At 34.4% G+C, this 15,661-nt stretch overlaps 1 protein-coding gene across 2 annotated transcripts in view; it reads right to left on the bottom strand.

The window, feature by feature from the left end:
* The window catches only part of DENND1B (DENN domain containing 1B), a 144,857-nt gene that overhangs the window by 25,949 nt on the left and 103,247 nt on the right, over positions 1-15,661 (bottom strand). For both annotated transcript variants that reach the window (XM_048944265.1, XM_048944266.1), the window contains 4 exons: positions 9,747-9,848; positions 5,718-5,808; positions 2,391-2,431; positions 1,630-1,698 (listed from right to left, as the gene is read on the bottom strand). In XM_048944265.1, coding sequence (XP_048800222.1) covers positions 1,630-1,698; positions 2,391-2,431; positions 5,718-5,808; positions 9,747-9,848 — 303 coding nt within the window. The remainder of the gene's footprint in view (positions 1-1,629; positions 1,699-2,390; positions 2,432-5,717; positions 5,809-9,746; positions 9,849-15,661) is intronic.

Genomic DNA, 15,661 nt, shown 5'->3' with positions numbered 1-15,661 from the left:
AGTTAGTGGCCAAAATATGCAGAAATCAACTATTTTTCTATTTTTTCAGTACATGGAAATTTGGATAAAAAAAAAACATCTTCTTGATTCAAGAGGTCGGAGAGTTGTTTTCATCTTTAAATCATACATCTACAAGCTCAGTAAGAGCACAGTGGGATGCTATGTAGCAGATGCTAACCTGAGAGCCACTTTAAACTTTCCAGCTCGCATTCACAGCTTTTGGATGCATTTAGGAGCAACTTTGTTCTAACTCTGAGGGATGGCACAAATCACATTGTTTACTCAAGGACAGTTATCTAGCAACTAGGACATGCATATGCCATTTCTCTGGTGGTAGGCTCCACAAAGTGCAAGTGTGTGAGAAAATACATGACGATACTGCAGGCACACAGATCCTCAAAAAATTTGCCAGCTCCCTGGAACGAACAGAAGATCGATTTGAAAAAATCTTATCAGGGACATTTAACAAAATTGAATGCTGGGATAAGATTGTGTAAGCACAATCTAAGCTAATGAAAACCACAGAAGAATAATTTCCAGATAACCTGTTAATGAACCATTTCTTAAATTATGAATGAGTTCAAGATATGAAGTAGATTTATTTACCTGTTTCTCTCTTCATGACTGCTATTTTTTCAACCGATTTAAATTAAAAATTCTCTTTGAAAACTTTACTTAAAGTACACTGGTGTAGACTGATCATCTGATTTATTCAGCACTACTTATTATGCATTCGACTAATGGAACATTTGGAAAAGCAAAAAAGAAGCCAAAAGTCTTTTCTCGTGTATTTAAAATCTAACCCCTAAATAGTTCCCATTTCATTTTAAACTATTGCTTTGCTTTGTTTTGTGGGATTTTTTCATGCTCGCTATACCTTAACAATTTATATGCTTTGTTGTTTAGACAGGATTTTAAAACAAGATATTTTTAAGTTCAAAGCAATAAATCCAGCTAAGTGTGAGTACTCTGACAATTTTTAGAACAGCAGATGAAACAAAAGACAAAAGCGTTACTGATGCTTCACCATGTCTTTACAATAGGGCAGCACATACTGCCAAAGAGAAATCACATCTGTGTAAGACAGGACTCCATGTGTCCTGAACAACATTCTCAATTAAAAAGACTTGCTACCACATGTTAAAGCTATATGCTATATAACTACATACTGTGAGTCCATATTTACAATTAAATGTAACATTTATGAAATGTTTTAGACTCATGTCGACTTTGCAATGCATGACCTACGTCAGCAGACCACAGTGCAAACAAGGATTCCTATTTCCAGAGTCCATATTTTGATGACATTCTCACCATGAAAGAAAGACTTTACAGCTGTGCATCAATTTGTTAAGTGATATTCAAGTAAGTACTATGAATGCGACAACAGCACAGTGATTCTTCGAAAATGTCTGATTTTATGTATAACCTATCTGGGAGATACCAAATCAATTCTAAAAGCCAGTGCTCACTGAGAAAATGAATGAAGCTGAAAGTATTTGGCAGGCTGAAGTGTTTCTCTACAATATATTTATAAAACACTTAAGTTTTTAAGTATTCAGGAAGAATCAGAGATGATAGGTAGAGAAGGCATTTTTACATATAATTTATTTGAAATAGATATCTTACAATTTTGTATGCTGTTTTCACAGCCGGAGTGGCTTTGGTCATTGCTGTGTTGATCAGTGCACCGCCTTTCTGCAACGAACAAAACATGGTATGTTAATAACATTCATGACCTAAGTTAAAAGTAAAGACAACAGGACAATTTGAGTGTGCTGAAAAGAATTAACAGCTTAAAGAGGCAAGAACAGCCACAGCTGTGTTCCTTCCACAGCCTACTGTCTGCAGACACACAAGGGTTACAGTACGTCATTATCAGAGCTGACGCTTTTATCAATGCATTCTAACAGGATGATGTATTGTCATTCTTTATTCACTGCTACCATATCAAAATCAATTCAGAAGTTACAGCTATTTATCTTGCGTTCCTACCCTAAATTATGTAACTTCAAAATACTTCAACTTGAAATAACTATCATGTTTAATCACCTAAGAATTCTATTTATCTAAAATAATATATTTGACTAATCCTGCAGAATAACAGGGTTGTACCAAGTATCTTCTGTTAGTCAAATTGCACAAACCCACATTAACTATATGCTGTTTACTAGAAGTGAGAAGCTTCATATCAAACTGTACTGAGTCTCACTCCCACAGTAAACATGTTATATTTATATGTTTTCTTTCCAAACAAACAAACTTTTTTATTATATACATATAAGGAAGAGGGCAAAGTTTTGAAGAAAGAAAGCTGTCAAGGATACATATTTTTATTTAGTTTTATTTTTTTCAAAAAATCAATTACTTAACCAACAATATATTTGTACCTTCACAGTATACATCCATTGCTGGTAAGATCTCGAATTTCCTGAAATAAAAATATAAAAAAAAGAAAAAAACAAAATCAAACATATATTCAACATCTTAAATGTTTCAGCCCCCTTCAAAGTCCACGTTAAAAATTCTCTTAGAGGATTATTCATTAATTTTGTTCTTTCCAGAGAGACAAAGAACTTAAAGATAAGAATATGTATATAGTAAGGGGGAAAAAAAAAACTTATTTAATGTTTTCTGTTTTCTTTGTGAATTCCTACCTTTTCACAATGTTTTTTTCAATTCCAATTGAAGTGCAAAGAGAAATTAAAACCTACAGAAGCATAACATACTGTTAAAAATTCTGAAAAGAAAACACCAAATTGAAGGAAAGAATATCTAAATGAATTGTGTTCAAAGAATAATGATCCCACTGGGTAACCTTTCAAGTAAGACAATGACATGAAATGCAGATGGTTCCATCCCAAGGAAAAAACACTCGAGAAAAGTCTGAAGATTATGTCATCATCATGTACTTACGCTTAGGAAAAATCACTGCAACATGCTAACTGTATCTACCTTTTTTTTCTATAGGGGAAAAAAGAATAATTATAAGGCAAGTGATAGCTATCGGTTTCTGTAGAGCTATCATGCCACCAAGCGCAGGGTTAAATTCTATCAAGCTCTTGTTGAAGAAATGAATACTATTTCCAAAACATGCTTCCGCTGAACACCTATCCCCACTCTGTGTGAGTTTTAGAGGAGATGAATCACTTGAATACTCTGGTACTGTGAGTTACTGCAACCAAGACGTTCATGTTGACATGATGAAATTTTGGAGACTGGCAGTTTCTCAAGGAGCATATTGATACATCTGTGATGATACAGACTTCTAAAATGACATCACAAAACTTTAGCTTTGCAATAAATTAATTACGTAAAGCCTTGGTAGATTTATTGCATGAGCTAATGGAAAACCAAATCACACTCAGTTCCTAAAATGTGACTGAGAACTAACTGAATAAGAGGTATTCCCAAGTTTCTTTGCCAAGTGAGGTGGAGAAACTGAACTGTGTGCAGTTGTACCAAGCTGTACAACTTTCACCCATGACACTAAAATCCACATAAGTCATTTTGACACAGTGATACTCTCAGGAAGGTTAGCATGAGTGAAAGCAGAACAGGCTTAGAAATGAGAGAAATCGATGATTATTATGATCTAAACTCCATTAAGAATGTCAAAGAGAAACCAAAAGCAAATACTACTAAGTTTTTACTTCTTCTGTTTGACTCCCTGGAACTACCAGGGAAGGTAGTGTGAAAAAGCATGCAGTATGAGAATGAGAAGATGTGAGCATAAAAAAAGATGGCTATTGAATGTCTTTTCACATTTAGGGCAATAAAATTTGATCAGCATACAGAAACAAATTATTTATAAAAATATTTTCCAATTTCCGGTATGATTTTCTCTGTTGATTTAGTTATGGTGGCCATATGTGGGAAAATGAAAACTGAAAAAAAACTTTTCCAATTGAATGTGCAATTTTAAAATTACACTTTCTCTACTCTAAAATGCATTCAACTCTCCTTCTGACAGCTTATAGCTCTCTAAAGTTCTATGAATTTCCTGAAGACTGGGTGTCATCTACGGGCTTTCTTTGTTGGTGTTAGTGGTGGTTGGTTGATTTATTTTTCTGGTGGGTTTTTTTTGTTGTTGTTTGTTTGTATGTTTAAAACTTTGGACCATTTGATAAGATGCATGGGATTCAACTCTGTGAAAAGATCATAGTTCTACGCCATTAGTGTCAAAAATGTCACCTTCAATTGCATACATATTGTTAGCCCTGCACTTCATAATGATAATGAGACAGCAGTTATGTAAATACTGAATATATGCCCTAAGCAATTTGTCCACAACCTGGCAATATGCAGCTCAAGAGACTTGAAAAGTCACCACGCAGTGCAATCCAAGTGAGAAGGGATCCTGAGGCCGAACACTCCTGCCCAGATGAGACGTGGTTCACAAGCCGCAGTACATGGCCAAAAATCAAACTTTCTCTCTGCTCTAATGGAGTTTTATAGAGGACTCTTGACACTTAACTGCAGTGAGCGAATAGACTAAATATTGACCTATTACCTATCTTACCAACAGATGCTCAATGGCTAAAATTTGTATACATAGTAGCATAAGCTATGCTGTACTGATAGAAAGGAAGCAAATCTCTGTTTAACTTAATCACACTTTAATCATGGAAAAAAAACAACCGTGCTAGACCATACAGCACAAGACTCAGAGGGAGGGAGAAGGCAGTGAAAACCTTTTAAAGGACACGTACTCTGAGTGTAGTGAGGGCATTTTGCAGAAGGTGAGGCTGGCTCTGAATTAATACACCATCTCATGCTCTCTGCCCTGGGAACATGCCCCTGTAAGAGTGGTCCTGCAAAGAAAGCCCATCCGTCGCAACCATCTGCAACTCAATGGATTTGGTAGAGCCTCCATTTATCAAGGAAGCTTCTACTTTGCTTTCATAAGATAGTGCTCATGCTGTCATGCATGTTGTGATCCAAGATTTTGAAAGCAGATATAGTGCCTCAAAAAGAAATACAGCAGATAGGGTATATAAATGTCTAACAGGGAGCCATGCAATAATCCTGCAATAATCAGAAATTGATTCAGCACACGATCTTCTATATTGGTTAACTTTGTAAGTTGATGAATGTGAAAAGCGTTAAAATAACTGTCAGTGAACACAACCGTTGGAAACATCACCAGGAAAAATACTTTTTTAATGAAGAAGGCAAGTATTTCTATATTTCTTCTCAGATGATATACAGTTGATCAATATCAAGGTTCAATTTCTTTTTCTTCAGTAGTACACTTTCTATAGATAATTCACTTATCTAAACAAAAGCCACTGCTTTTTGCACTGCAGAAATAATTAGATGTGAAAAAGTTGGGTAAGTTTTTTAAAACCTAACTATCCAGAACACAATCAACAGCACAAAGATGAAGATTGTTTTTAAGAAGTTAGCAAAGAATTTAACAGGTAGTATAAATGTGCAGACAAAATGCAACTGACATAGTGACACATTTGATCACATCTTAAAACCTAAGTATTGTTTTACTGGATTAAAACAAAATATCCTCTTTTGTTATATTGACACAACTAGATGCATACTATTATTCATCCCAGCAGTCAATTGTTGAAGGCTAAAACCTTTCAGGAATGAATGGAAATGTTGAAACAGTACAAACATTAATGACTTCTAAAATGTATAAGGGCATCATGTTAAACAGCTCTCAGAGAAAAAGCATCAAGTAAAACGCTTTAATTCTGTACCTCCACAAAATCCTCCTGTTGTGATTTCTTCTTCAAAGACATCAGAGAATCCCCTTCCTGCATTTAATTTTGATAGTCGACCATCAATAAACTAAAACAAAAAAAACCAAAAAATTCACACTTGGTTGGTCCTTATATTTCTTTACAATGCTATAATGGTATGTATGTATGTTATGATGGAATTTCTATCTTCAAGATAACATATGGCCTACGGATAATACATAATTTTATATGGACTTTTCAACCAAGAACAGCAGAAATGTCAAAATACTGTAAAAAATATATCACTTATTTCCTTTGAATTTTTGCTACTTTTATTTATATTGAGTAAACATGTACAATTTACAAAAACAATTTGTAAAATTTTATAGCCAGTGAACTTATAACAGTTTGTTCAGAGTTACTTTCAATTGCTTTCAAGCTCTTCTTGCTTTCCTAATGGCATTAAAAAGTTTTAGCATATGTTTATGATAACTCTGTATTATCATAATCAATTAAAGACAGACAAGAATTCCTTGATTTATGTGGGAAGTCCTGAGGTTACCCCTTATCGTAAACAGAAAATGATAAACAAACCTCCCTTTCAGCTTTGCACATCAATGGGTCCAAAGTAAAGCTAGTTGAAGTACACAGAACAAACAGCTGGACACATTTCACCACGTGAACTTCAAAGAAATGATAATCTACAGTGTCTAATCAAGCCCCATTAAAAATCCAATGGATATGTTTTACAGGAAGTAACCTTATGAGGACAGTAAGTGTGGGGACATCATAGAAAACTGCCTGTACTGAAAGAGAATCACTGTGGCTTGTTTTCAGAAATGGTGGCATAGCAGCACGGATTTGATCAGCAGTGTGCAAACTAACTTGAAGGACATTTCACTCAAGTGCAAAAATGAAGTGGGGCATGATGCCAAGGCAGACTCTCCATCTGACTGAGCACAGTTCAGATTGACACCATGGGATTTTTAAGTTCTAACACAAGTAACACCTATTTAGTTGCAACTACAGGTACATATTGCAATAATCATCCCTATGTACAGGTTGCAGTTGCATGAGTATGTGAATTTGAATCTATCTCTATGGATATATAAAGAATGAAATGATTCAAATAGGTCAGAAAGTGTCAAAAGAAGATAACTAATGATTAAACCTCTCGGAAGAAATGAATACACTGTTTTCAGGAATTAACAAGCTTCAAAGAACATTTTTAAAGGTTCAAAATTCCTTTCAGGAACAGCCCCTCCTTATTTATTTTGAAAAGGCTAACTCAAAACAGAGATAAAGAGAGAAAGCACTTTCCTAATTACACACAGTTCACCTCCTAACAAGAAATATGAGTTATTCACTGTTACTAAATGGTACATAGGAATTGACCAAAATTAATTGTTTGGTTATGTCATATATTACTACAGATTATCCAAACAATGTCAATGACAATCTAATGCTTGTCAATATCTTCATGAAACAAATTACATTCTAAGAATAGAAAAATTCCAGCAGCAATAATGAGACAAGCACAAAGATAAGCAGTCCTTTTTCTCTTCGTCTCAACTCCTTGTTTTTTCATTTCACTCCAAGTTGGCGTTTTTCCAAACAGGTTGGGTTCATGGTCATACCTCTTTGGGATCACTGGATTATTTCACAGTGAGAACAGAGATAAGAACATCTTTAGCTACTGCTGAGAAAAAAAAGAAAAAGAAAAAACAGCCATACTTTGAACTGTAAGGCATTATCTCTTTGGGGAAAGTTATGAGTTCATTCCATACCATGGACTAGCAAAAGATTTATGGACATACTCAACATTTGGTAAAATTCTATCAACAGCAGGCTGAGACACTAGCTGAATTTTAGTTTTTAGAAGATTAGTTCAATTGAGTATTAAATGCAAATATTGAAAAATAGATCTGTCCAAATAAACAAAAAAAAAAACAACAAACACCAACCCCTGAAATTATTTAAAGGAAGTGATAATATTACTAACTGTATTAGCAATCAATACTTCCGAGTCATTTACTATTATGAGTTGCATTTAAATTACTAAATGAAAAAAATAGCATTTGGAACCATGCATGCCTTACATCACATTCTTCTCTCATTTTTAAAGCCATAGTCCCTGGAAAATCAGCTCAAGTAATGCATTCTCTTACAGATCCAGAGACACCGTTCCTGACTACCACTTTTAATGAAAAATGCTAACTCTGATGCTACTCTTGGATTTTATAGGACTAAAGAGAACTTCAGATTCCTTAAATGTTTTTGAATTCTAAAAGTAAAGGACAGACTGTATGAAACTGTGAAGGTTTCATACTGCTAAAGAGGGAAGACAGAGGATGCTATATGTCAGTCAAACGCATACATATAAATATATGTAGGGAGCAGTAAAAATTCCAAGTGAATCAACAGTTACTAAGAACAAGAACTTTAGTGGAGCAAGGAATTTCCAAACAATAGCAGCTCAAAGTATATTATTCCTACAATTATATTGTTTAACAAAGTATTCTAACATTAGTATTCATGCTAATTCTAGGAATGAATTAATAGTTTCCCTGGACACTCGAACTATTTGACACATGCTACTATTAATTCCTTACGCTTGAAGACAGAAATACAGCAGAAGCAAGTAACAGTACAACTCCTCGAAAAACAAAGGAAGCTGGAAATGATCCTAACGTGATTTCCTGGTAATTTGATGAACTTCCAAGAAGAATAGAGGTGGAGGGGAGAGAGAAGATTTAAAAAAAAAAATAAATACCCCCCCCAAAAACGAACGAACAAAAACAACAATAAAAAGAACCCACAGCAACAAATGACATGAGTTAAGCTTCCTTGTCAGTCAACACAAAAAGCACCCAAACATGTTTTACACACCCATTTTCTGCTTCTAAAATATTATTTACTGCTTAACAATTAGTCATGTTCAGGAACATAATAGAAACTGTTTATTCTGTTGAAAAGAACCTTTAAAACAGCTCATTTTCAGTGGGAAAAGCTATAAAAGATGCAGCTGGGCTGAGGATTAGCTGAAGTGGGAGTAACAATCGCAACAAAGAGAAAGAAAAAAAATGTTTACTATTAAACCACACACATCATCAAAATTGTTACTATTTCCTAATCCTTTGTAATATATTATTTCCTTTAGTGTGAATAAAATTAAAAACTAGCTATAAACAATCAACTGATTATTTTTACTTGAGCATATTAAAACATAATGAGTAATTTCAGAGCCACACCGACAAGCCCATAGTTTCAGTGAAGTTAAACCTTTTCCCTACAACTGAAGACCTATCATCCCTACATAAATCTTTACTACAGACATTAACTACTGATTAGCAACAAGTATTTCTTTGAAAAATCAGGAAATCCTATATATAATGAATTTCTCTTATCTATTACTGTAATCTACCTTCACAGGGGTCCATTAGATTACTTCAAAATGAATTCTCATGCCTCAATCATTCCAGGTATTTGCAGGAAAATAACTACTTTGAGTCTCAGGTTTTCCTTAATCAGTTACAGTATGCTTCCTACAATATTGTTCTGCCCCTATGACATGGGTTGGCAACATTCTCTGTATGCCTACTTCAGAAACCCTAGAAATGAAAGCTGTAATTACAGTATGAACCCAGTTTTTAAATAAAATGCTACTGAAGTCCAATTTAAGCGAGCACTTAGTTCAGATCTTTGGTCATGAGCCGAAGAAGCTGAAAATTAAATTCCACCATTAAGCTGGGAGATCCACAATTTCTGTTGCCTACAGGAGTTGCTGACTGGCTCTGAACAAGTGCTGCCCCAGTTCTGCACCCTGGAGTTATTTTCTCTTTTTTTTTTCCCCCGCTCTTTTTTTTTGTTTTGTTTTTAAACTATAAATGAAATCTTAATAATAGAATAAAACTAGGATGACTTCCTGTACACAAACACTTCTATTTTATCCTGGAGTTTCATAAGATGACAGAAAGGGATATATATTTAAGTAGGGATGCATTTCCAAAGCAAATAATTCAATTTGGGTCTTTTACCATCTCATACCTGTTTAAACAGCTGAAGGTTAACAGCAGTTTCCAGGAACTGTTTAGTAGTACTGGAACGATGCTTCACAAAACTATTCTCACAGAAAGTTATAGGTTCTCCCTAAAAGAGTTTAAATGGAAAACATTGTATGTTAACTACAGTATACAAAGATGTTGATTTAAGATCTCACTAAATATGCATAAAATAAAAAAAACAACAACACAGACAACAGCAAAGAAATCTTCATACATTTTAAATAGCTCTCAGAACATGTTGCAATTGAACCTTTTATTTATGAAACTTTAACGCTAGTCTACAAAAAACATGTAGCAAGAAAAAGGCAAGTGGTTTACAGTTGGCTCATATTACCTCTAAACTACTCTCCATTAAATATTTCAAAAAAGTGGTTCAAAGTTTGAGGGATAGCAGGTCCTTTGCTTTGAATAGTTCAACAGTCATTACTCTCATTTAACAGGAAAATATTGCAACAAATTTAAATTTATTTTGACATTATTTCCACTATAACAAAAGTCGCAAGCATTGGCTTTCAGAAAAAAATCTAAATGGACCAGATTAACATTTTGTAAAATAAAACATGATCACAACACAAGGAAAGCACATAGTCCATAGTTTACCAAGCACTCTACAAAAAAAAAAAAAAAAAAAAAAAAAATTAATGATGGAAAAATAAACAAGTACTCATTGAAAATGAAGTATCTGTTGAAATCTTATTAACTGTAAACAGCACCCATTCAAAAATAAAGATTCTTCAGAAACAGTTGAAGTGGCTCCTATGTTATCCCTTAATTAGATTCATAATTTGCTATCCACAGAGCGTACAGAGCACTGGAAGTTACTGACAGGCATTCTCTCAAATTGTTACTCTTTTCAATACTTTGCGATAAATATTTCAAGCTGTTTGATTTAAATGAATAGTAATACGTACACTAAGAAATTTGTGTGGCGATAAAGGCATCAATTGATTTCATCACAAATCCAAGAGGCCTCCCATCCAAGTATACAGAACAAAGAAGTCATCAGTTCAGAAATGATTAGTAAGATGAAATATTGGAATCCAACAAAATTATGTACTTAAATCTGACTCTATGATGATTTACTACCCAAAAAACTAAATATCCACGATGGACTAAGACACCTCAGACACTCAAAGGAAAAAAGAGATCAAAGGCACCTCCTTATATTGATCTTCCTGACAATAAAACAGAAGTTCTGTCAGGCTCCAACTGTTAGCCACTTTGAAGACAAATGTATTCATGCCCATGACCACCACTGCTTTCCACCCCATACCCTGGTTAATTGTAATCACACATGGTACTTCATACATTTTCCTGCCTTCCTGGGACCTTCCATGATTCTAGAATACAACAGGGTATTCTCGGCACGTGACCTTTGTGAATTTGTCAGAGTAGCTCTAAATCACTTTCAAATGCTTTTTTATATCTTGCATTTTCTTTTTAAATGATGTAAGAATGATTCAACGAAATCTAGCAGTAAAACCACTCTCAGGTCCTTTTAAAATCCTATTCTAATCCTATGAAAAGCTTCCCTCTTTTTCAATTTGCAGGGGCATGTTGCCATAGGTAAAATCAAATTCTGGATATCTTACCACAGCACTTAAATTGAAAGTATTGAGAAGCTGTAGAGAGGTTCAATCCTTACTCAGAAAGGCATGCAAGTTCATGCTTAACTTGCTTTTAAGCTTTATGATCTGACATCTTTAAGGAAACACTGATTTTAGAAAAAAAATCTCCCAGGAAGAGTTAGAAGCAATATTTAAGCAAATTTACTTAACACAATCCTTTCCCTTTCACAGAGTACCTGGCGTGAAATGATACACAAAACCATCTCGGTAGAGCATCTCCATCACAACTCCAAGATGAGCATTCCAGTTACTCCACCTACTGCTTCCCCAGAGATAACTGGTGAACACTATACACGTGCAGGACATGCTGAATCTGTCAAAGAGCTTGAACTGTTTGTGGCACTTTAAATAGCACTGCCTTCCTGACCCACTTTGCATTAGCTTTTCTTGAGCTCCTGACGACTTCTGTCTTAGGAAGATGACCTCAAGCTACTTAGCAAATTCAAAGTGCTTCAAAACAAATGAAACAGTCTCCAGTGAGATATGGTGGTACAAGACATGGTGTTCCTGAGGGCAGACTCTCTTCTCAGTTCTGTTGTTCTTCCAAAAAAATTTCAAGGCAGCAAATTAGAAAAAGGATCCTTATTTATTTATTTCTTTACACAACAAATGATTTATGAAAATACAGAGGCTATGTGGGAGTGCAGAATTGACTTGGTGATGACTCACAACAGATTATGAAACCTTAAATTTAGAGCCAAAGAAAGAAAAGGATATTATTTTCAATGCATACTCTTTAGAAAAATTAAGAGTAAGCAAAGCCTTTACTGCTACTTTCCCCAAAGTTGTGGGAAAGACAGAAAGGAGAGGTTAGCTCCCAGTAAAAGAGAAAATAATCCTGCTCTTGCCTTCATATCAGCCTAGGAAGAGAGAGCAGCAAGAGTTCTCCTTGGCAGCAACTCTCCAGCCTGAGCCATATAGCAGAACACCAGGAAATGGCAGTTCAACACACATTTTTAATGTATAGCTGTGCTAGTCTCCTAAATATTTCTCTATCAGTGGATACATCAGATATTTAGTAAGCACTCATGCATTGGTGCATTTATTGCCTCATCAATAAGGTTCAGAAAAAGAATAGCCAAGGCTGAAAATGTATTTAGATCTAATTTGGTTCAGATCCAAAAGCAATCCAATTATTGCAATCTACTGATAGTAAGGTTGCTTTAAAAACTTGATTTGATAGGTACAAAGCTCCTACCAGTTCATCACTTTAGAGGGAAAAAAAATCTCTTGAAACCTGTAGAAATTTCAGATTTCAGTTTTAGATTATCTGCTGTAACTTTATTGAAATCACATTAAATATCAAATTGTTATATCAAAATGTTAACACTTATTTCTTTCATTTGTTTCATGCTCTGAATAAATACACTGTTTTCCTAATAAAGATTTGCCAAATCTTCAAGACTTACTCTAATCCTGAGAGGTTTAGGATTGCTATTTAAAAATGAAGCTATTAATCTAATATAAACAAAAAAGCTCCAGAAGTTTTTGGACATGAAGCATGTAATATTCATGTTTCTGCAAATACAGCTGGGTACCGTTAGAAACTCTGAGTTTTGTAACAATGCACCACTGATATTTAACTACTTCAGCATCAAATGGCCCCTTCCGTATTGATCTACAATGTACTTTCAAAACCAGTTCGATCAAAACCCAGTAGGGACTCCATACTGAAAAGTAGACAGCTAATACTCAGACCAAACAGACCAAACAGCCTATGCCCAAACAAGATATGTGTCCTTTTAACAACAGTTGCTATAGAATTTTCTTTCCCTTTCAAGGCTTGCCACACACAGCAGGCATTTTTCACTCCAAGCTACATTTGCAGTTTAAGAAAGCTACTTATGCTGACCACAACGGAATGGGAAAGTAGTGATCTAAAACCGTGCAAGGGTTTTAAAAGGAAAGTTAGTGTAGAGTAGAAGGTATGTTTAGCAAGATGTACTCGCATTTCAACTGTTTGAGGAAACATTCATATCTTTTTAGAACAAGGTGACTCTTACACTGTTTATATTATTGCTATAATATATATACATGTCAACTCTTGCTTAATATAAAATGAGTATATAAGGTAAGTAAATATTCCTCAGCGTTGTATCGTTTATCAAAAAAGTTCGTTTTTAAACATCATTCTGACTGTCATATGAAAATTCCTTTGTTTAAAACCAAAGAAGTAAAAAGATGAAATTTCAGTTGTTGGCCTGACAGCTAACCATCCAGAAAATAACTGAGTATGACTTAACTATATGTTCTACTCATGAAGGTACCATTTAAAATTACAAACAAATTACTGCAAGATTTGCCCATTTCTTGCCATCAAAGATTCAGAAGAGCTGGCATTTCTTGAAATTACAATTAGGCCTTTCTAACACTGCTATTAACATCTATGTTCAATAAAGAACCACTACAACAGTATGGCTTTTAACATGAAAAAAAGGTTCTTAGAGAAGGGACAATAAAGAGACATAACAGGTTTAACACAGGATGGTTTGGTATTTAAACACAAGCTACATTCTGTCATTTTACTACTCTCCATTTCTCTACTGTAATTTTTATGCCTAACTTGGGGAAAAGGCAAACAAATCAATGCCCATTTCTCAAGGTAGTTGTGTCCTCAAAAGAAGATTTCATTTTGAAATTCGAATATAAGCAACTATTGCTTAAGCATTCTCACGCATTCAGGAGCACTCTGAATTTTAAAATATCCTTTAGTTCCCCTATCATAACACTTAATTGCATTATTCTAATTTCTATCATTTTAAATAAAATACCTGGGTCTGTTTGGAAGTTAATATAACTACTTAAAGTGTACTTTAAAATGTGCAGGCTAAAGCACTTGAAAAAGCATTCAAATAAAGCAAGGTCTGACAGGCTGTGCTATCTCCAATACGGAGGCTATCCCAACCCCTTAGAATGCCAATCAGACTATGAGCTCCTGCTGGCAAGAATTCCAAATCATGCCATTAGCCTTTGCTCTTCTTTTCCTAATTTCTGATGAATGATGTTATAATCATCATAACTTAAAACAAAGATATGCTGAGTTTATTTCTTTTGGTTTAACATTAATAGCTTTGATGATTTTTTCCCCCAAACCTGAAGATGATTTTCTTGAACGACTATCTTTTGCTGGCTAATTCTTGAAGAAAAGCCAATTCTTCAAAAGCAGAAAATAACTTATTGTTGCTTATAACCCCTAGTTTTCAAACAGGCACGTCTCCAAGAAGATTTGTTTCTTTGAAACACATTTGAAATGTATCTGTCTTGTCATGATGGACTACATTTTTCTTGTTTAAATCATACCTATAATTCTTCCTAATGTTTGCTAGTTTAAGCAAAGCCGGAAAGCCGGTTTCTCCTTTTCCCAATGATAAAAGTTCTCTTTTATTATTCATTATTATTTTTCCTCTTATAACCCCAAAATCTCACCTACCTTTTTCTTTCTAGATACAGTCAGTGAAATGCTGCCTTTTAAAGATTTATTTTTTTTTTTAACACCACTCACTGTTTTGTTATCTTTGACTATATTGTATATATTTAATGGAGAAAAAAAAAATCTAGTCTTTGCTTATTATCTACAAAGTTTGCATAAGTTCATGTGTAAAGTTCATTTTCCCTGGCCACCATAGCATTGCTAAAATTGCTAAGATGTTTGATTGGTGTGGTTTACACCTGCAAGGCTGTTTTTCCCAAATGTTGGACTACCTAAAGAAAATAAGAGCAACAAAAAGTTCAAGTAACGACTAGACAAAATAAAAATAATTTCTATATGTACATGCATCTACATGGTTTAAGGACACCTCACAATACTCTGATCTTTGAAATGTCACAGTGGGGGCAGACTCTTGGAACCAAAATTGTTCATGGTTACTGACATTAGAGATCACACAATGGCTAATACTGCAACCTCTAGCTGGGCTAGCGCAACAAAACACTGATATTTCACTGAGCAGATTTTCTTTTGAATACATAGAAATTTCTCAAATAAGGAACCCAATAAAGATAAAAATCCATTTTATTTTCTTTTTCTCTTCCTTATCAAAATCTTGGAATCGTGATGGGATATTAAAACTGGTAATAAAAGCAATATTTTCAGACACTCCTCAACAACCACACATGAAGTGGATTCCCTCAGAATTAAGGTAAATCAGAAAATGGTCTTCAGCTATTGTAGACATTTAGTAGTCAGCACTAAAATAAATAATATGAATAATAATAAAGAATCACATAAAGCTAGATATGCACACTCTGTGGATGCCAGGTCCTTATCACC

Source organism: Lagopus muta, chromosome 5 (assembly GCF_023343835.1).
Source record: "Lagopus muta isolate bLagMut1 chromosome 5, bLagMut1 primary, whole genome shotgun sequence".
NCBI lineage: Eukaryota > Metazoa > Chordata > Aves > Galliformes > Phasianidae > Lagopus > Lagopus muta.
The sequence above is the reverse complement of the archived record's forward strand: the minus strand, read 5'-3'. Positions and strand labels throughout refer to the sequence as shown.